Source organism: Phalacrocorax carbo, chromosome 1 (genome assembly GCF_963921805.1).
Source record: "Phalacrocorax carbo chromosome 1, bPhaCar2.1, whole genome shotgun sequence".
NCBI lineage: Eukaryota > Metazoa > Chordata > Aves > Suliformes > Phalacrocoracidae > Phalacrocorax > Phalacrocorax carbo.
Genome location: NC_087513.1, coordinates 185,697,902 through 185,719,177, shown reverse-complemented (window position 1 = coordinate 185,719,177; position 21,276 = coordinate 185,697,902). Strand labels below are relative to the sequence as shown.

The following is a 21,276-nucleotide window of genomic DNA, read 5'->3' as shown; positions in this document are numbered from 1 at the left end:
GGCTGCTTCAGAGCAGGAAAAAAAAACAGATGAAGCAGATGAGAGAAAACACGTTCCCAACTCAAGGCTTCGCTAATCAGAGCGCACGTCGCCACACGACCGCGAAGGGGCTGCCTGCGCTCCCGTTACAAGAGCTATCCTCTCGAGCAACACCGTGGAGCCTCCACTCAAAACACGTCCTCGGAGAGGGCAGGCGACCGCGGTGGGGCCAGAGAGGGCAGCCAGCAAACAGCAGGACGGCAAGATCTGGCCATCTGCAACATCTGATGACCGGTTCTCAGTTTGGAGGAAGAGGGACCAAAGAACAAATATGAAAACGAAGCACATAACAAAATCCTAATACAAGCAGCCCTCACCTCTGCTACAGACTCGTCTGAATGAGCAAGGACTGCGTGATGGGCTCATGAGATCCGCTCTTCCAGCGTAAGGCAACACCTGAAAATAAATGGATCTCTCAAGGCATTAGGGTTTCCAGAAGTGGGCATGAGGGTCATTTTTTGTCAACCATGAAGATTTAGCTAGTCATGCAATGCTCACTGTCATTGCTTTAGTTGCCTAAAACACCCACAAATGTTCCTAATACTGCCTTTCCTATTAAGAAATCTACTTTTTCTGAATTGCTAGAGAGATGTCATTTAACCCCCAGCTGCAGAGGAGCTCCCCAAAAAGGGGAGGGAGACAACTCAGAACCTAGAAACCTAGTGAGGCCTTGCTTGTTGTTTAAAACCTCCTCTCGCCGCAAAACGAGAAGGCTCAGAAACTCAAAACTGATTAAAGTAAAACCAGACACAATACAAAACCAGTCCTTCTTCCTCCTGAAGGTAGCAGATATTTCAGATGGCAATATAAATTGTCTATTAAAAAAACAAAAAAGCAGCGTCTAAATATATTGTACATAAGCATTCATTTGTGACATTGAAAATTCTCAGTATGCGGAGACTGGGCCTTGGGCTCACGCACACGTGCAATGAAATAAGACCAAGTTTTCAGCCACTTGTTTCTGGGGCTCATTGGGTCACTGCTGCGTCAACAAGAACCAACCCAGACACTGTCTGTCATGGCAGCCTTTTTTTAAATTACAGTGAACCCCATGGTATTTAATACGGAAAATGCGTCACGCTTCCAAACAAGTTGCCAGCATCTCATATATAAAATTGTTTTCATATCTAGATATTTTCAGTAACTCCTCAAAAAGGATCCCAAACATTACTCAAGAGAAAAAGGAGGGAAGTACAATTCTAATTCAAAACAATACAACTCTCCCTTCAGCTGCTCCGTGCACACACACAGAAGAGCTAAAGAACTCTAAGCATGGATGTAGATTTTTTAAAATGTCAGACTTTTCCTTTCTGACACCTAAGAGCTGTTCTGATCTGCAAATTAACTGACAAAATAAGCTTTATTTCGATTTTCACATTGTATTTGTTTTTAAAAAAGATGGATTTTCTGATGATAAGCCCTACAAATTGAAACTCAGATTTTCTCTTCTTATATACTACCATTTTATAATTAAACCTGCAAATCTTGAGGTTTTATTACTTATGCTACCACTAGCTCTTCCTGCTATAGTACAGAAATTACCCTGCATACATATAAACCTGTACTTACGAACAGACACAGAATCAGAGAAATAAAAGCACTGGGTGGACGTAAAAGCTGCCATTTGAGTTCATCCGCCCCAGCAGAAACACCAGTCAAGCAGTGTCCTCCCCACAAGCCTAAAGGGGATTTTTCCATGGCCTTCAGGTCGGGCTCAGCAAGAATATCTTAAACATGGCAGGAGAAAGGGGGAAACTGCCAACTCCATTGCAAGATCAAATCTAGAGCTCCTTAAAATAATACCTATTTTACTTAATTATTTTTATGCTAACAAAAATTTATATATATCAATGTGTTAAAGTAGCAAATTTACATTATCTTTTATTAAACCAGGACTTCCCTTCACCAGTGTAGTTACAGGTGATCCTCCTTAACAGAGTATTTACAGACGAGGAGAAATAGTTAAACATCAGGGTATTTATTTTGCATACAAATATTTACAGAAAAATACTTAAAAAATTAAGTATTCAAAATGCAATTGACTTAACTTCAAAAAAGCTTCATGCTTTTATGTTATAAAAACATATTGCCTTTACTGTGTTCAAACTTCGTATTCAGGTCTCTGGATTTTCTTATAAGAGCTTTCTTTTGTGCTTCGTCAAATCGATGGACTTTGAGATCCTGGTCTCGGTCAAACGGCCTTCTTTCTTGAGGTTTGTTCTTTTCTTCGGATGCTTTGCTCTTTAGCTTTTTCTGATGTATGTCCATGAGAGATTCTGACCTCTTTGACTCCTGGAAAATGGAAAGAAGGAAGAGGAAATAAAGTATTACAAAATATCAACAACATACAGAAAATCCAGATGGAAAGATTGGAATTAGGAAGGCTAAAATTTCCAGAAAAAGTCGACAGCTCAGTAACTGGCGAACAGAATGATACATTTAGCGCACACAGAGCAGAACGCACGTGTCGTCTTGTTTATGCCAAATAAAATACTAATAATTCACTGACGTTAAAGATACCCATAATGTTGTTGAACCTCCAGAGGTAGTGGAGATAAACTGTAAAAATAATGCAAAAGAAATATAAAAGCTGCTCTGCCATTATTAAGCAGAGACAAATGAAGTCAACATGTCAAGAGAAATACCTCAAAGTACAGGCCCAGTTTCTTATACACTTCCCCACAGCATCCGGTTTTGGTCAGTGCTAATACCCTTTCAACCTTACTCTCATGCACTACTGTTTTTTTAACTTGTACTCTTAACTTTTCAGTACTTGAATCACCTGTTGCGAGGCCATAGGACAAAGTCACAGGTTTGAGCTAGAGCACATACTTTGCCAAGTCAAGGACTTTAGTTGCGTTTACTAAAGAGCAGGAACCAGCCCAAATACAACATAAAACTTTTGCTCATTTCAGAGGAGCCGGATTAGTTCTCACAAGACTATGTGGCCCCTCTTTTACTCAGGTAAAGCCTATTTGTGTATCCCTAAGTAGTCAATTTCTCAAACTCAAATATTTACAAACCAGACAGATCAGTCCAAACCAATTCTCTCATCGGAGAGAGCAAAAGATAAGCAGCTCTGTCCTCTCCTGTCTAGGAACACGAGATATTTATTCTGAAGGTTCATTTCCCTTCTCTCCCTGTGCAAACACTTACTTCATCACACATACGAATAATAATCGATATGTGACATAAGAAATTTTTTTTATGGAAAACAAAAAATGGACAATACTTAGTCATGGTGTAACTGCGTCAATGTTGACAGAATTGCACTAGGGAATGTGTATGTCATCAGCACCGAGAGAATTAACTGTAAGAAATCATTTCAAAAATGAAAGATCCTGTTTTATGAATGTATCCTTGATAAAGGTCAGCGGAGAAAAACATAGGAAAGAATAGAGGAAAAAACTTTAAAAAACCCCAACCACCCAAAAATCAGAGGAGAGCTGATTAAAAAAATAAATAATAAAAAACACCAAACCAAAAAAAAGAACCCAAGAAACACTGTTCTTAAACAACATGCTGCCTTCAATTTTTTTTGAGAGAACTCCATTAGCCTTTGAAACAGTAAAGACCCATATATGTTTTATTTTGGCAATGGTACAGAGCAAAGCCCGTAGTTTTACATGAAAATTACTCTACTATATTCAGAATAACAGTAGAAACAGACAATACAGAAGAAATTTAAGACAGCATGCTAATAGCTGTGGATTTGCAAGCCTCTAAGTCAAGAGGGACATGTGACTTAATGAGCTACAAATAAATTATTGAAAGTGCCAGATAAACTTCAATCATGCAATATAAGCCAAGGCTGCGATTCTCAAGTTAATTATACTCTCGAGGGACCAGATTGCCTTCCATAAGACGTCAAGCCATAAATCAGGGAAGAACTGGAACGAGCAGCTGTAAGGCAGGCAATAGGCCATATACTCTGGTGGACAGGGTTGGCAGACAGAAAAGTGAGAGGGAATTTGATATAGAGTTCAGATTTCTTGTAATCAACATCTGTCTGTGAAAATTATCTGCTTCTGCAGAGATGGAGAAAAACTTCATGTAATAATGCTGTTGTAATGAGCAGTTAATGTAATTAACTACGTAGTGTAATTAACGCATTCATCTGCTTAGGCCATCAAGCTTCTTTTGGGTTAATGCACATTTTGTCCTAAAAGTTAAAAATTTACTACTGATTTATTCTTGGGATGTTGGTAATTTGGTGAAGCAAGCTAAGATTTGGATTAAAGTTGTTTGCTCCCAGCAGCCATGTCCTGACCTGAGGATGACTTAAGGAAAACAGCACCTAAAACTGACAAGATATACACAAACCCCAGTTCTGTCACACTGTTTTCAGCAGCAGCTTGAGGACCCAATCCTGCTCTTGTTGAAGTCCATGGCAAATGTTCTAATGACTTAAACGGCAGTAGATTTGGGTACTAAATGGGAAGACTGCAGTGGCATCACCATGGAAACCAGCAGCGCTAGCAATGAGAACCAGAAGAAAAGAGTGAAGGATTAGAAGAAATGCAGGAAAAGGAAGTATTTTGCTATTACACTTACATTGTATGAAGTCACCTGTTCAACAAGTCTCTTGTCTCTCCCAGACAATACAATTTCTTCATTATCCTTACCAGTTGACTTTTTTGCCTCTTCTCTTTCCTGATGAGTAGAAGCAAATCACACACTATAGTAATCAATGTCTGAAGTAAAAAGCAAGGAAAACTATATTTACTTTAATTAAATCTGGAGGGTAGAGGCCACGATAAAGGCTACCAGATATTTTTTTCTCAGCTTGATAAAAGAAGAAACTGGACAGACTGTAACTGGAAATTCAATGAGCTGATACAGAGTACCTCACTACTGCAGAAGGGAGAGGGAATAAATTAATATCGTTACTTAAAAATCGTTATTTCCTTGCCTTTACCTTTAAGCCTGAATTAATAAATTCTGATAACAAAGAAAAATCTGGAAAAAAACCTGTATTGAACAGCTCAGGGTATCTTGACTCTGTTTTCACAGAATATCAACAATGTACATACTGCCTGCAGGCATATATGAATGGATAAATGCTCACCTTGGCTTTTCTCTCTCTGTCAGCTGGAGTATCTGTCCAAATAGATCTATCACCCGATTTGTCATCCGCTCTTCTCTTGAATGTTCTTGGGCCAAATCCAAAGCTTTTCAATTCAGGTGGAAGCTCTGTCATCCACGATTCCCTAGTAATTTGCTTGGGTTCATCCTTTACAAAAGAAATAGTGAGGGGGGAGGAGAGAGTGAAAAAAGCATAATAAAAAAAATGTTGTCTGAAGCTCTTAGCTTCCAGCAGAAATAATGGATTTTTTCTTTATGTTAACAACTGCAAACACTCAGCATCCCAAGCAGAACTGCAACTGGGTTCACATAGAAGTAGGCAAAGAAAAAACACAAATACACTCCACCAACAAAATATTAGAAATTAATAAATCCAACTTACGCAGTCTGCTGAAGTAAGTTTTTCCTTCATTCTCTGAGCTCTGTGTTCAAATTCTTTAGTCACATCAGAATCCACTGGTCCTTTTGCAGGCATTGGGCCTATAAGATTGTCTTCTTCCTCACTACTATCCGTTACCTTCCAAAAATAAAATGTTTTTCTCAACCATCAAGCCAAGACCATCAATAAACACTTCAGCTTCATAGGATTAGAATGATTTTGTCTAGAAGAGCAAATAAACCTAATGCAATGCATCTGCCAGTCAGATGACAAAAACCTGGACTAAAACTCCAGATTAGACCTGTTCTAGCACTGTAACATGGATACTTAGTCTCCGCATTTCCAAAAGCACCATCTCTGTGGCAACACCACTGGTGAACACAGTGGCAATACACAAAGTCCTGCTGCTTTAGACTGCTCTGCACACAGCCACGTAGCCTCTGTGACCATAGGTAACTTTGAAACACACAAGCATACATACTTTGGGCTTTACCAACATTTGGATGCATCTCCATAATAAGGATTGCAATTTCGTGCTGCAAGAACTGTCTTGAGCTCAGATTCTGTTAGGATGCTAGAAAGATTAACATGCAAGCTAGGGTACAGTGGCATGCATGGTACTACACCCCTGGGCATATAGTATCTGCCAATCTAATCTCTTGGTTCTGTCATTCAATTCTTCAATCCCTTCTGATGTTGCATTCTAAGCAATTATTTGGACAATGGCTCAAAAAACTGAGTTTGAAATGTTCTAGGTATCAGTAAGAATCCTTGTGGATGCCAGTGGTTGTACAGAAAGCTTACAGGTCCCTCCAAGTTAAAGCAGTACAGATGTGGACAGAAAATCGTGATGCCACAGTGCCCTGGAAGCAAAGCTAAGGTGCCCAAGATCTACAGAATTGAACAGATTTAGCTACAGCCTGAATGTGGGTGATAAAGCAACGGGAGTAGGATGACGGCATGCCTGTATACTCAGAAATCACAGAGCATTACTTAAGAATGTTAAAAATGAGTGTGGCCAGCAGGGCAAGGGAGGTTATCCTCCCCCTCTGGTCTGCCCTAGTGAGGCCACATCTGGAGTACTGGGTCCAGTTTTGGGCTCCCCAGTTCAAGAAAGACTGGGAACTACTGGAGAGAGCCCAGCAGAGAGCTATGAAGATGACCAGGGGACTGGAGCATCTCTCTTATGAGGAAAGGCTGAGAGACCTTGGTTTGTTCAGCCTGGAGAAGAGAAGACTGAGGGGGGATCTTATCAATGCTTATAAATATCTAAAGGGAGGGTGACAAGAGGATGGGACTGGACTCTCTTCAGTGGTGCCCAGAGACAGGACAAGGGGCAATGGGCACAAGCTGGAACACAGGAAGTTCCACCTCAATATGACGAAAAACATCTTTCCTGTGAGGGTGCCAGAGCAGTGGCACAGGCTGCCCAGGGAGGTTGTGGAGTCCCTTCCCTGGAGACATTCAAAACCTTCCTGGATGCGTTCCTGTGCCCCCTGCTCTGGGTGTGCCTGCTCAATCAGGGGGGTTGGACAAGATGATCTCCAGAGGTCCCTTCCAACCCCTGCCATTCTTTCATTCTGGATATAAGGTGGTGGCAAAGAAGTTTCAAATGAAGGATGCAGAAGGGGGTGGGGGGCTTGTTTTTGTCATACCAAACTTCAGTTACCAGGTGGACATCCTAGAACCAAGATATGACACCGTCAGATAAGGGCTCACAAGCAATGGCAAAAACAGTATCAGGAGCCTTCTGTGTAAAGTAAGTCGACCAAGGCAGAGGTGACCCAGTGTAGAACACAAGAACAGAACACAGAACCTCACTAGAAGAGTCACCTACTGGGAGCATGGGGAGGATAAGTGAAAGGAGGAAGAGAGCAGGAAAGGTATCCTGCTACACTGAGTTCAAGCCTAATACTTCAGGCTGCTCATAGCTGGCACCTCACTGCTGTAGAGGGATTTGGGCTAAGACGGTGGGTGTGAAATTAGCCACGTTACTCCTACGTGTGCCATTTGCTACAGAAACTGGCGTGCTTCAATGATGCTGCTCCAAGCTAGCAAGCCAGTTGCTCCTGCCTGCCTTTAGGTACAAGCAGCAGGGAAGGCAAGCTTCAGGTAACAAGAGACACAGCTACGTATGGCGGTGGACCACAAGATGCAAGAAGAGGCTTAGCAAATTTAATGGCTGTATGACCAGTAGCATGAACTAGTTCTGAAAGACTGAGAAGGGCGAGAAGCAGCTGGTCATCTACGAATGCCCTCAATGCAAGGTGGTAACGCCAATTTCTCTCATCATTTTTCTCAAAAACATATACATAGTCAAGCTTTCACTAATTACCTACCATTTCCATATTGCTTCAACATTTAGCAAATGGGGTGACTGCACTGCCTCTCTCTCTTTTTTTTATTAAAGGAGGAGATGGTGGTGAAGAGGAATAACCATCTTGAGAAATCAAGGAAGTAAAACACTTCCCTCTCCCTGTGTGCAAACAAATAAAAAACGCAAAGATATAAGACTTTCATAATAAATTGTACTGTAAAGTACTTGAGGATGAAAGACAAATTCCCTGCTGAGTTTTAATTGAAGAAGCACGTCTTGTTTCCTTTCTCATTAGTCTTACGTTCAATACACTCCATTACCACCTGCCTCAAACAAGATGAAATGAAACAAACATTAAAAAACACAACCTTCAAGATGACGGGGAAATCAATATAAAGGGAAGAGTCAGCATGGAGTAAGCTGCCCCTAAAGATGCACTAGAATACAAAATAATTAAATAAATATCAAAATAAACAAGAAAAATTATTCATCATATTAAAAGGTAAAAAAAAGATAAAGTATTACTAGAAAGAAAAAAGTAGAATAAGTATTGTTCTGCAATAGCTGTAACAAAGCTGATGCTAGAAGATCTATTTATGAGGAAAGAGACTTTGTTTGTAAAATATATAAGCAGATCAGTTTTGACATCGCTGCCTCAAGAGATAAATTGCTTAATCGCTATTTGGAGCTATTAGACTATGAGTATCTTAAAAATGTCAAACAATCATTCTTCATGAAGTATTATGACAACTCTTGCTGTAGGAGGCTGGAGAATGATATACTTCGCAACTACTAATCAAAAAGTGAAGTTCCAGAGCAGCCTTTGTCTCATTCCTTCCTGGCATGTCCTGCATGTCCCTGGGAGTTAAAGATTTAAGAAATAAACAGAATAACTGTTAATTAGAAACACAGAATCATAGAATCATTAAGGTTGGAAAAGACCTCTAAGATCATCAAGCCCAACGGCCAACCCAACACCACCATGCTTCCTAAACCATGCCCTGAAGTGCCACGTCTACGTGTTTTTTGAACACCACCAGGAATGGTGACTTCACCACCTCTGGGCAGCCTCTTCCAATGCCTGACCACTCTTTCAGTAAAGAAATTTTTACTGATATCCAATTCTCACAAGGAATTAATATTTAGTTTATCATAGCATGAGAAAGATTCAGTTGCCTAAACACTGGTACCCAGCACCATTTTTAATGTCTTAGGGATCCTGCCAGGCTTAAAAGGTGCTGCTCAGGAAGGACGTGAGCTTCTCTAAGGTGCTACTCCCCGTCTGCCAGCCCGCTACAGATAATTCACAGCCCTCAGAATGGTACCAGAGGCCCGTGTTTAGGGAGCTGAATCTTCACAATACTTCTAGCTGTGTTTTATCACACATCTTATTCCTGAATGTTCTTTAATAGTACATACATTATTTTGCAGCAGGGATTAGACAATAGGATTTCTACCTAGTCTTTACCTAACCTCACGAGACCAGCCAAAAAACACAAACCAAAAAATTGCGTCAGTGTCAGTGCCCTGCTCTGCCTCACTCCCAGTTTCAGATATCATCTTGCTATTGATAAGAACGAGTGACTCTGTAGTGTCATTCTTGATTGCGTTCTTTTGTATAAACTTATTTAATGCACCCATTAATAAACATTTTTAAGGAGGTGAAGATATGTGAAATATTAAATCATTTTGCTTCCCCATCAGCAAAGAGGTAAAAGCTTGAATTACAGATAAATATTTTCATTCTAATGGGCTGCATTATTTCTTTAATGTCTTTAAAAATTTGAACTTTGCCAAGATGTTCACTTGTGAAGGACATCACACCAAAAGAAAGGATGGAAAAACATTACCATGATTGCAGTTTAGGATGCCTAGATATTGTGTTCAGTGAGCGCATCGGCTGTTTAACAGCTAAATCACAACAAACAGGCCAGCTTTTTTCTTTTTTTAAGGCTTATTTACTCTTCAGTATTTGACTCAGGCAAAAATATGCCAGACACTTTCTGGTCTAAAATTAAACTGTCATGCTGAAAAGTATGTCTAGTAGACTTTTTCAGGCTCCTACTTGTTTAAGCATTTCAGATAGCTTGTACTAAAACAAAAGGCTTCTGTTTTCACAAACCTGGGTATGGAATTCTGACGAAACAGACGGTCCTATGGAACATCTGCTATTCCCAGTGTCCTGTGAAGGTTTCTTAAAGCCAGGTGGTAATGCAGGACCTATAATGGGCCTTGAGAGGGAAAAAAAATTGAAATCTTGGTTTTCAGTTGAGGGGGGAAAAAATCCTGGAAGTAACATAAACAACATGGAGAGTACATTAAATTACAGCATTCCACTGTTTGCTGCAAGAAAAAATGTAATAGATTAATATAAAAATAAAAATCAAATGTTGATGAGAAGTATGATTCTCCATCCTCCCCATGTCAAGTGTGCCCCCTATGTGCACACTATAGAAATAACTGAATAAGAAGAGTTTCTCTGTTTTCCAGGAGGACCTCTGCACACAGCTAGGATACAAGAAAACTGCAAAAGTTGCAGCATGTAGTGAAGGACGTCCACTTATTTCTTCCCTAAGCTTCCTTCACCAGATTCAAGAACAATGAAGAGGTGGGAAGTCAAGTATACGCTACTCTTTCTCTAGCAACAAAGCCAATTTCGTTCATTCTTGTCTTGCACCACAGTTTCACTGTCCTTCAATAAACAGAATCAGCGAACTGCTCTGATTTTAAGTTTATTCTCCCCTGGAGTCGGGACAAGAGAAGAAAAGTTTTGTGATCCCAGGCAACTTCGTGGACTTGTTTTTACACAGCAGCTCTGCAAGCAGTACAATTCAAGTGTCTCCATGAACACAGAAAGGTGAGAATCTCTTTCCAATAGTGAAAACATTTCAAAGCAAACTACAAACTTGCTTGCAGTACTGAAAAGACTTTTGTATGAGTTCCTCTTAATAATGCACCACGTTTTTCAAAACTAATAAAAGCTAATTAAAAACCTAAACAATTATCACCTGCAGAAACATCCAAGTGACAGTATTCGCACACTGCATCAGGAGAGACCTTTTTTATTATAATCTTCAGTTTCTGAGCTTTAGGGTGATCAAATGTAACACAACATGAATTGCATTATGCTAATGATGGTCTTCTACTAAACCCTGTATAATCTAATCAGTATAGTCCTGCTGTAGTGATATTATTGGCAGCATTTGAAGAGGGGAAATAAAAAGCAGGAAGTCCTGCCAAAAAGCCCACCACAGACTGGCAGACACAAGCAATAAATGTGAGCTCAGGCCAGGATGAGGGCACTGGTGAGGTTTCAAACCCAGGCAAGAGGTCTGGGTTAAATTTGAAGTTCCACCCCCACCTAGCTGCTGCAAAAAAGAAACAGCTTTTATTTTCCTTTGTTCATTTCTGACTGCTTTCTTGTTAAGACCATATTTTAAAATTCCCAATACAATTTAGAGAGATTGACTTTAAATCTATACAGACTTGACCAAAATAATCTTTTATTTTAGTATACAAGTACCTTTATTTTGCAGGGAGAGACAGTTAAACCAAACTATGAAAAAAGTTTTCTACTAAAATATAGAAGAACATCTATGTTGTGGGCTGTATCTGTGCAAGCTGTGAAAAAGAGCAGATCTCAAATACTTTGCTTTGCTTCCATCACAGCTAAAAGGTCTCTCCAAGAAATATAAAAATGGTTCCCACATTCATTCCTCCCATGCCTTCCACTTCTATCTCCCCCCCCCCCCAAATAACCCTGTTGCTTGGGTCCCTCCTCAGCAGCACACAGCCAGCATGATTCCTGACAGTTTCCTGGATGTCCAAAGGCTCTCTGAACAGATGAAGTGAATATAAATAAAACTCTGTTAAACACATTTTGCTGCTGTTGGCAACTTCGGTGCCTATCTATACACATTCAAAAAACCACCCCAGACTTGTCATGAATTAAGCTTTTACTTAAGGAATATTAGATTTCATGTACGGCAAAGAATGCTTTCCTCTCATTGGACTTGGAGTCCTTGCTAATGCATGTTTCAAGATGGGCATTTCAGAATTCTTCTGATGCGTAACATAACATTTTTAAAGGTAACCTTCGCTCTTTACCTGGATGTGTGAGTACTTCGGGAATATTTACGAGTGCTCTATTTGTGTCTAACACTCATAAACAGCAATATCCTTTCCAAAGGTGAAGGAAATCTGTTCATATTTTTTTTTTTTTATCCTAGAATGATTTGAACAATTCTTAACAAGCTGCAGATTGCCACATGAGCTGCTCCTAATCATGAATACGTTGCTTTGACAAGTCTGGAAAGATGTAACCGAACAAAAGTTTTTATAAAACGAGTGTGTCACACAGAGCTAATAAACAGTATGTCCATACATTGAAACAAACAGCCTGCATGGCTTTCAATTATTCATGACTAGACCATCAGCTGGCAATCTGCTCAACGCTAGGGGCAATGCAGCGGGGAGACAGTTAACAGCATTGTGTCTACACCCTGCACAGCTTACGCGCCTCAATGTGTCAATACAACTAGACTGCCAGGTGTATGGGGGTGGAAGACAGACAAGGCGCTTCCCACTCATCACACCTTTCCCACCTATTCAGGGAATCGGGCTGGGTACAAACCAGCTCAGCTCAATCTGCTTTCTCGCTGTGTGCTAGAAGCAGTTGTACGGTAAGCTATGACAAAAAAAAAAACAACCAAAAAACAATCAAACAAAAAAACCCCAAACCCTAGCAAGTGCCTTTTCCTGCTTTCATCTTTCAAACTGACAGCCACAGAGCAGACTCTTGCCCTCTGAGTGTAAATGGAAGTTATCCAAAGTATTGGAAATAAACTGCTAAGTAGAAATAAAAGTTGGGTGCATATACAAAAGACTAAGATTATATGATGGGTGACCACCTGTATTACTGCTCACCTCTCTGACCTTCAAACTACAAGTTGCCTCTTTTCTTCCTCTTCTCCTTTGCGTACTTTGACATAACATTTTACTACAGGAATGTTCACGTCAAAAAAAAAAAAAAAAAAGAAAGTAAGAAGGCTACCTCTGCTGATATCAAAAGCTACAAGCACTCCTAAATTTTAATAAATAAAGACTTCCTAAATTTTCTAATTAAATTAACACATTGTGCATATGAAATACAAGGAAAAAGAAAAAAAATTCATTACTCTTGGGATCATCAAATCACCAAATGAGCCCACTAAGCACGATACCCACAATTACAGAAGAGTGTGTCATTTACAGCAAAGTGTAACCAAATATGTACGAAGAGATTACTTCCAAATAACCTCAGTTACATAAATTCTTGTTTTCCTAACTGCTGCCAAGTATCACAAAAATTTATCCAAACTAAAAACAAATTCAACTTTGAAATTTCCTTCAAGATACATACACAGCTTGACAACAAAGTGAGTCACTTTTCTAGAACTGAAAACTCATACCTGACAGGTAGGTATTGATTTATCTACCAGCTCCCTATTGCTCTGAGGAAGATAATAGTGATCAAAGACTATCTTGTACCTTTCATCAAAAATCACCCACTTGGATGTACCAATTTCACTACAGATTATAGTTTCAAATTATAGATGGAAGTCCACAGATTGATGTATAGACTAGATGGCTGTGAGACATGGTTAAGTTCTGCATAGAAAAACCCATAAATAGGTTTTTTTGCTAAGTACGTTATAATTGTGTGCAATCAAATGGAAAGCTTCCTGACAGAGGCTATAAATCACACTTATTTGCTTAGCCCTGACAGCTTGCTTTCTAGAAAGCACTACACTGTTCAGATTAGTATTCTACCTGGAGACACATAAACAATAAACCATGGTGCATTAGCAAACAACTATTTCAGTAATCTGCATCGCATTGCACCACACAAAAGCTAACCACCCTATTCCCTCACAGCCCAGAATGGACTACAGAACTACGACTCCTTGTACCTGTAATTTGTTTTTTTCCGCAGTGATCTGAGACCTATCATAAGAAATGGAAGGAACTTGGCATTCAAAATATAATTCAGCCAACTGACATTTTTTCTTTTTCTCTCCAACCTTCCAACCAGGTAGAGGGGGGCCCACGTGTTCTGTTTCAAGGGAATGCTGTTCCCATTCTCAGAATGGGGAGGAGGCAATTTTAATGCTCTGAATCTGAAGTGCACAACTGAAGTGTTCTGTAATAGTGCCACAAAATATTTTATCCAAAATAACTGCGTTTTAAGGGAAGGAGTCTGAACATAATCCCATTTTAATTACCTCTCTGGAGAATCATCCTGTTTTTTAAATCCAGGAGGAAGAGCAGGCCCAAAAAAGCCATCATCGTCATCATCTTCCTGAATTCTTTTTGGCTTTCTGCAAATACAGAGATTTCATGTAATAATTACCTTGACATGCATAGAAATTATCTACATTTTTAAAAGGAAAAAAAAAAAACCCCATAAAATTATTCCAGACAGTCTTATGTACTAAATATCCTGCTGTTACCAAGGAAACAGAGCAAAAGGATCCAAAATAATTTGAAGCAATTAAAATATTGGGAGCATAAGCTTCACTCCAAAAATGCTCTGACATTTAAAAAAACATTAAGAATGCTTTTGCTGTAGAAAAGAGTATAATAATGTTGAAATACCATTTTCTAGTCACAAAGTAATTTTAAATTCAGCACACTTCTTTCTCCATTTTTATACAGTCTGCATTTTGATTAGTATTTTTCTCAGTTCAATTCTAATGAACCGAAAAACTGTTTAATAAGACAACAAGAAAAGAAGCGAGCAATAATTACTCTAACACTCATTAAGATGGCATAATGCCCTTCAAGTCCCTTGCACAAGGCCTAACACAAACACAGGCAAGTTCTTCATACAGCAATTGTGAGTAAACAACCTCACCAAATGCGAGTGTGTGCAAACCCCTGTTATTGGCTAAACAATGTGGGGTTTTTTTCAGTAGCGTTGACTTAACTAAATGCATAAATTCATGCCCATAAGTAGTTCTTATGACCTCTCAGTGAGAGGTAGTATACCACAAACAGGGCAAAACTCAAGTACCAAATCCTTACATACATGGTAAGTGGTGTCTGTCCTTAGTATAAACAAACGAAACATTAAGGGTTTTATTACTTTAATTGCAGAACTGTGCAAACTGAAACATGCAAATACAGAGATCTGATTGCCCTAAATAACTTAATTCCACCACAGGGTGTTGAACAGGTCAGCTGAACATTCTGGACTGCAAAGAGCATGCAGAACATGTCATCAAGCTTTACACAGGTACAGGGTTTACCTTTTTATTTATATACTACTGTGCCTTTCTCAGAATTTATGCAGACACATTTCATTTGTAATACAATGTAAACATACAAATAACCTAAGAACATACTCACTTGGGTGCTGGATCTCCTTCTGTCTCCTCTTCTGAATCTCTGTTTACATCTCTATGTAGAGGAAGAGATTCCGAGTCATCACCACTGTCAGGACTTTCTGAGCTACAGCTGCTTTTATAGTCTGGAGGCAGTGCTGGGCCTGCAACTGAACATCCAGAGTTATTTGGGATACTTGTTATTAAACATGTCAAAGGAGTATGATCTATCTTGGTATTCCCAAAACACATATCTACCTGGAATCAAGTCTATTCAATCATCGCTCTGTCTAGTATTTGGAAAAGGTATCTAAACAAACTTCTAGAAGTTACTTTTTCAGCACCATATTTCAATGAAGAACCCCCACCCCCCAAATTAAATTAGTACATTACGAACCCATTACTATATTAATGTCTTCTGGAACAGGACTAGAAAGCCCTGTTTTAGCTAACAACTGATTTACAATGCATACGGTATAAAGTAGTATATTTAAAAGAAAATACCACCTCAATAAAGCATTTGAAGCTTACTAATGAAAAATCACATCATTTGTACATACACAGAACGGGAGACCATAGATTAGTGGAATTTAATTGCCAGCCTGCTTTAGGAAGGGTTTAACAACTAAGGTTATTCCCGGTTCAGCTTGAACAGCAGGCACAGACTTAGGTACTCTGCTGAAAAAGGGATGATTTAGGCATTCAGAATCCTTGCTGTCAGAAGGCCGGGGCAGTGGATGGAGCTCTTATGCTCCAGTCAACCCTTCACCCCCTAGAGTAATGAGGAAGGGGGATATCCCAACAAAGGAAAAATTAAGATGCTAACACTGCTAATGGGCCTGAACTGTTTCTGGCACCATCCCCACCAGCAGGCATGGTTCTTTCTAGACTTATTTGGACGTAGTACCATATACCCTGGGTCCAGGAGTAGGTTAGCCACTGATCATAACAGCAAATGCCCCCACAAACGAGATACTTAACACAGATACCCTCACAGGTGCAATCAACACAGAGCCCGCCAGAGTAAGTGAAGACCAGCAATGGTCCCAAGGTAAAAGCCCTTCCGGACCCAGGGCAGAATGTGCAGGGCCAGCACCAGTTTACACACACCGCATGAACAGTCATCTGATATAGTGGGGATTTGATCCTACCAATGATTTAGCATCCTGAAAAACAGACACCATTCCTCCTTTTAATATTTCAAGTATTGAGTCCCAGACTGACAGGACAGAAAGATGTTTTGATGGTGAAAAGACATTGTTAGGTTTATGAATAGTAAAGGGTTAGATGAAAAGATGAGATGCAATAAACCCATGCAAATTAAGGGTACCAGGAAATTACATTTCCAGTTAAAGAACTACGACTTTTTGATGGTGCAAAATAAAACCCGATACAGATTACAGTTCCATTGTTAGCTGACAAAGGCTAGGCAGAAACTGAGTCCTTCAAGTGAGCTTCATAAAGCTTTTAGTTAGTTATCTTTACCACAAGACACAGAACAAGGCCAGTCTACTAGTTACAAAGTATCCAGACAGATCTGCCACTTATTTTGTTTTCTGTTTTAATGGGAAAGACTTTAACCAGGACATACAAATCCATTTCAGCACTAAGACGTTAAAAAAACACAGCACCCCAGCCTATAAATGGAAAGTAAGCTCAAGATGAGAGGGAACCAACAGATGAATGATAAACAGGAATAAAGACTGCTGTCAAGAAGTCTCCCATCTTGGTATGAGAAACACCACTGGATAAAAAGCACTCAAAAACCAGACAAAAATCCGCACAACGGCTTTCTCCAGCCACCTGCTGCTGTGATATCATGAAAGCAGAGTTTCATTTGCTCCAAATGCAGTCAGGTAAGAGAAAGGACTTGGAGCGAAAGGAGCAAACTGAGATGCAGTTTGATGAGTCTGATACTGCAGAGGAAGAGAGAAATTTGGAGCAGCTTTGTGAGCTGGAAAGAACTAGTAAAACCAAAATTATTTTAGGAAGGAGACCGGTCCCACTGGCACACTGTCCAACACCAGGGCTAACATATACACTTTGTATCCCAATTCTTCCTCGTTATGCTGGCGCAACTGCTTGTGTGGGCTGTGCAATTAAATAGATCAGGAACCTTAAGAGGCATAAAAATAACACTGCAAAACCCAGCACTCCCCTGAAAGAACTGCTTGTTCGTGGAACTGCAGCCTAAGCAGGTCAACCAGAAACAAGAGAGGCAGAGACTGATTCATGAAGGGAAAATGGCATTTAAAGCCTGGGGAAGGAAAAGTCATTGGACATGGTGAAAAAAGTAGAGGAAGAAGAGACCTGGGAGAACAGGGATCAAAAATTAATATTGTCATGGTACTGACTGAGACTAATAAACAGCACAGGCGAGGATAGAGCATTGGATCGGGGTGGGGTGGGGAGCTGCAGGGAAGAGTAGAGATGAAGGAATGAGAATTGCTAAGCATAGATTCTGGGAGCAAAGAAAGGAAAGGGTAAGGAGGGAGGCCAAGATCTAATGAGGAAGTTCCCTGAGAGCCACTGAAAAGTGGAAAGATATCAATCAAAGGAGGAACAGAGGAGAGTTCAGAGTGTCAGAAAACTAAAACCAGTGAGGTGAGGAAAAGAAATGGATGTAGCAATGGTAGAGCAACTGGAAAGCAAGGAAGTAACCAGAACTCGGAACAACTCGGAGCAGGGCAGTGGGATAAAAAAAACGTGAGGAGACAATTTTGGGGATGGACAGGAGAGAAACAGACCAAGGATACATCTCAAGTCAGACAGAAGTGAATGTTTCACAGCTGCTCTAAGTAGCCATCCTACTACCGTTGCTCTGACTTGGCCTCTCCATTGAGCTTGCTCTGGGGACTATCCAGCTGAAAATGAAGTAAATTCAATTCAGAAGCCAAATGAAAACCTACTTTTTGTTTTGGATTTTGCTAGGTTAATTTCTGCTGTATTTAGTGATTCTAAGCAATCTACCATGCCATCAGACAGGCACTGGGAATCTCTCAAGGACAGAGAGGAGCAGAGCCTTTCACCTTCAGCAACAGTGGCAGATCAACTCAGACACACCACGTCAACGCATCTGTACTTTAACAAATGTGGCCTCAATGCTGCAATAGCCAAAACCTCCATCTGCATCTTTGGCTATTTTTAGCCACTCCCTAGCATTTCTCTCCTGCTGGTATAAGGACAGCACAGAGGAAGAGACAAACTGGCCAAAAAGGAACTATGATTCTTCTAGCAGGAGCACATATAGGCTAGCTTCAAAGAATCATCATGACTTGAAGAACTGGGAGATGAGCGTGTCCTGTGGGGTGGACAGTGACAAGCTGAAGAAGGAAAGGTAATGGATTTACCAGGAATGAGCTTTTGAGTCCGTCCAACTAGCATTTGCTCCCATCCTGGTCCTGATTCAGTGTCGCAGGGTCTGAGTAGCATCAGTTCCCTGACACCGACAGAGGTTGGTACCTCCTGGCAAAGCCCATTTTGTCTCTCCCTGTGCTGACCTACAGGCAGGGCTACAACTGGCACTTCACCCTAGTTACTCCCTTATCTTCCGAGGCAGGGATGCACAAGGAAATGAACAACTGAGCTTTTAACTCTGCTCATGCTTCACAATGCAAAACACCACATGTTAACATCAATGTGATTACACAAGTTACAATTACTACATCTTCAGTTTTCCTTAATAAAGAAAAAAAAAAAAAAAAAGAAAATTCTGCCCATTCTGTCTCAAGACCCAGCAAGTGTTACAGTGCAGAAGACACTTGTGGCAGCCCCACCACACGATTTTGTCACTTGGAACCTCCAGGTGCAGGGCTCCAGCTGGAGCTGTGCTTCTGTACAACAAAGTGCATTACGCCAAGTTGCTCTCTCTTCCTCCCCTGCACTGCAGTGGTATGCCTCACATGTTGAGCAGGTACACTTAGTGTTGGCCCAAGCTGTTTTAAGTCAGGAAACGTTTAGAAAAAACAATTTGATGGGTTTTTTGTTATGTTTTTTAAAGGGAAAAAAATTCCTTCATCCACTTCATACCGAAATCCGCAAGCAGATCTACCAGAGTAACTGTACTACTATGGAGTTGGTGTACACTAGTACAAAAAAATGGACAAACTAGGCTGAGTAACCTAGATTAGGTACTGCCAAATCACTTGCTATCACAAACCATGGCCTAATGATAAGTTTAACTTATTCTGTTCAGTGGATTCATACATGGTATAGATATTTGCAACATGTATCAGTATGTCAATAGAAAGAAAGTGAATAAGCCATCAATGCAAATATGAATAGGAAAGGCTGCATCAAACAAGCCTGTAGTGAGAACTTCAGTCCAAAGCCAAGCTTCTGGCTGGAGCATGGTGTTGCTATGGTGTCAGCTAAAGCAGCAGCTTTGCTCTTGCTTCCTATTGCTCCCTCTTCTGGATTAAAAAATGAGAAGAGCAGGCAAGCACAGCAAACCTTTCCCACCGAAGCTGCTTTGTTTGGAATAACTGAATGATCACCAAAACACTGCCAGAAACTGAATAAGTATCCTAGTGACCTGAACCTGGATTAAAGACAGACAGCATTAACACTCCAACTGCTACTTCCAGGCATATTGATACAGAACACATAGGAGTTTAAGTGGGGGAAATAGCTCCATGGCAGGAGAGCCAGCCTGGCAGCCTGCTGGTCTCAGAGAGGTCCCACTTCTGATGTGACCACGCTCAACACTGGAGATGCTGGCAGGTGAGGCACCACAGCCTCACTGGCCACAGGTCAATTCTGCATCCCAGGGAAAGCTGACTGAAAAACAACAGTGTCATGATGTGTTTTGGTTTGACAAAGGAAAGTATGCTGTGAGGACCTAAACACCACTTTTTTTTTGGCCCACTAACTTCATAGAATCATAGAATCATTAAGGTTGGAAAGGACCTCTAGGATCATCACGTCCAACCATCAAGCCAACACCACCAGGCCCCCTAAACCATGCCCTGAAGCGCCACATCTACACATCTTTTAAATACCTCCAGGGATGGAGACTCAACCACCTCTGGGCAGCCTGTTCCAATGCCTGACCACTCTTTCAGTAAGGAATTTTTCCTAATATCCAATCTAAACCTCCCCTGAAGCAGCTTGGGAAAAGAGACCAACACCCACCTCACCACAACCTGCTTTCAGGTAGTTGTAGAGAGCGATAAGGTCTCCCCTCAGCCTCCTCTTCTCCAAACAACCCCAGCTCCCTCAGCTGATCCTGATAAGACTTGTTCTCCAGACCTTTCACCAGTTTTGTTGCCCTTCTTTGGACACGCTCCAGCACCTCAATGTCCTTCTTGTATTGAGGGGCCCAAAACCGAACACAGCAGCATTTGAGGTGCGGCCTCACCAGTGCCGAGTGCAGGGGCGCGGTCACCGCCCTGACAATCCCTTCGCGCTCGGAGCTACTGAAGAGCACGGGCCTAAAAGCACGTACTGGACTTAAGCAGGAAAGTAATAAACAGAGTAATGCAGTACTTTTTTTCCAACAGGTTTCTAAACCGTTTCGCACCTGTAGCACCCCACCTCGTGAGATTATTTTTTCCTGAAAAAGCCACTATAAACACCCCCTACCCCAGACCAGCCTCACGGCTCCCTCCCACCTCGGAGCCGCCTCACTCCGACCCCAGGAGCGGCCCCCCGCCCCCTTCGACCCCCCAACCCACCCGGACCCACCGAGGGGCCCTGAGGGGCGGCGAAACACGGGAGACACCCCTCCCCTCTCCCCCCGCCCCCCCCGGGGGGCTGCCACGCGCGTGTAGCCGTGTTGCACGGTGGGATGGGGGAGGCGGCCTCCCCCGGCAGGGAGGGGGGAGCCCTCCCCGAGTCCCCTTCCGAGCGAGCCCCCGGGCGGGGGAAGAGGAGGCGGCCGGGGCGGGGCGGGGGTGAGCGGCCGCGGCGCCTCACCCTGGCCGAAGTCCTCATCCGGGTCCGCCTCGGCGCGGCGCGGGAAGCCGGGCGGCAGCGCCGGGCCGATCAGCTCGCGGGCCATGGCCGCCGGCGGCGGGGGGAACGCGCCGCAGCGCGCATGCGCCGCAGCGCCCCGCCCCCTCCCCCGCCCCATTCCGCTTCCCCGCCCCGCC

The 21,276-nt window shown here is 41.6% G+C and overlaps 1 protein-coding gene across 1 annotated transcript; it reads right to left on the bottom strand.

Moving 5' to 3' along the window:
• Positions 1-1,996: 1,996 nt before the first annotated feature.
• GPALPP1 (GPALPP motifs containing 1) lies at positions 1,997-21,260 on the bottom strand. Its single transcript, XM_064440839.1, has 8 exons — positions 21,101-21,260; positions 15,210-15,354; positions 14,084-14,179; positions 9,943-10,051; positions 5,507-5,641; positions 5,108-5,272; positions 4,594-4,692; positions 1,997-2,331 (listed from the first exon to the last, which is right to left on the bottom strand). Exons 1-8 carry the CDS (start codon positions 21,255-21,257, stop codon positions 2,113-2,115), a joined length of 1,125 nt encoding a protein of 374 aa, XP_064296909.1. The 5' UTR covers positions 21,258-21,260; the 3' UTR covers positions 1,997-2,112.
• Positions 21,261-21,276: the final 16 nt, after the last annotated feature.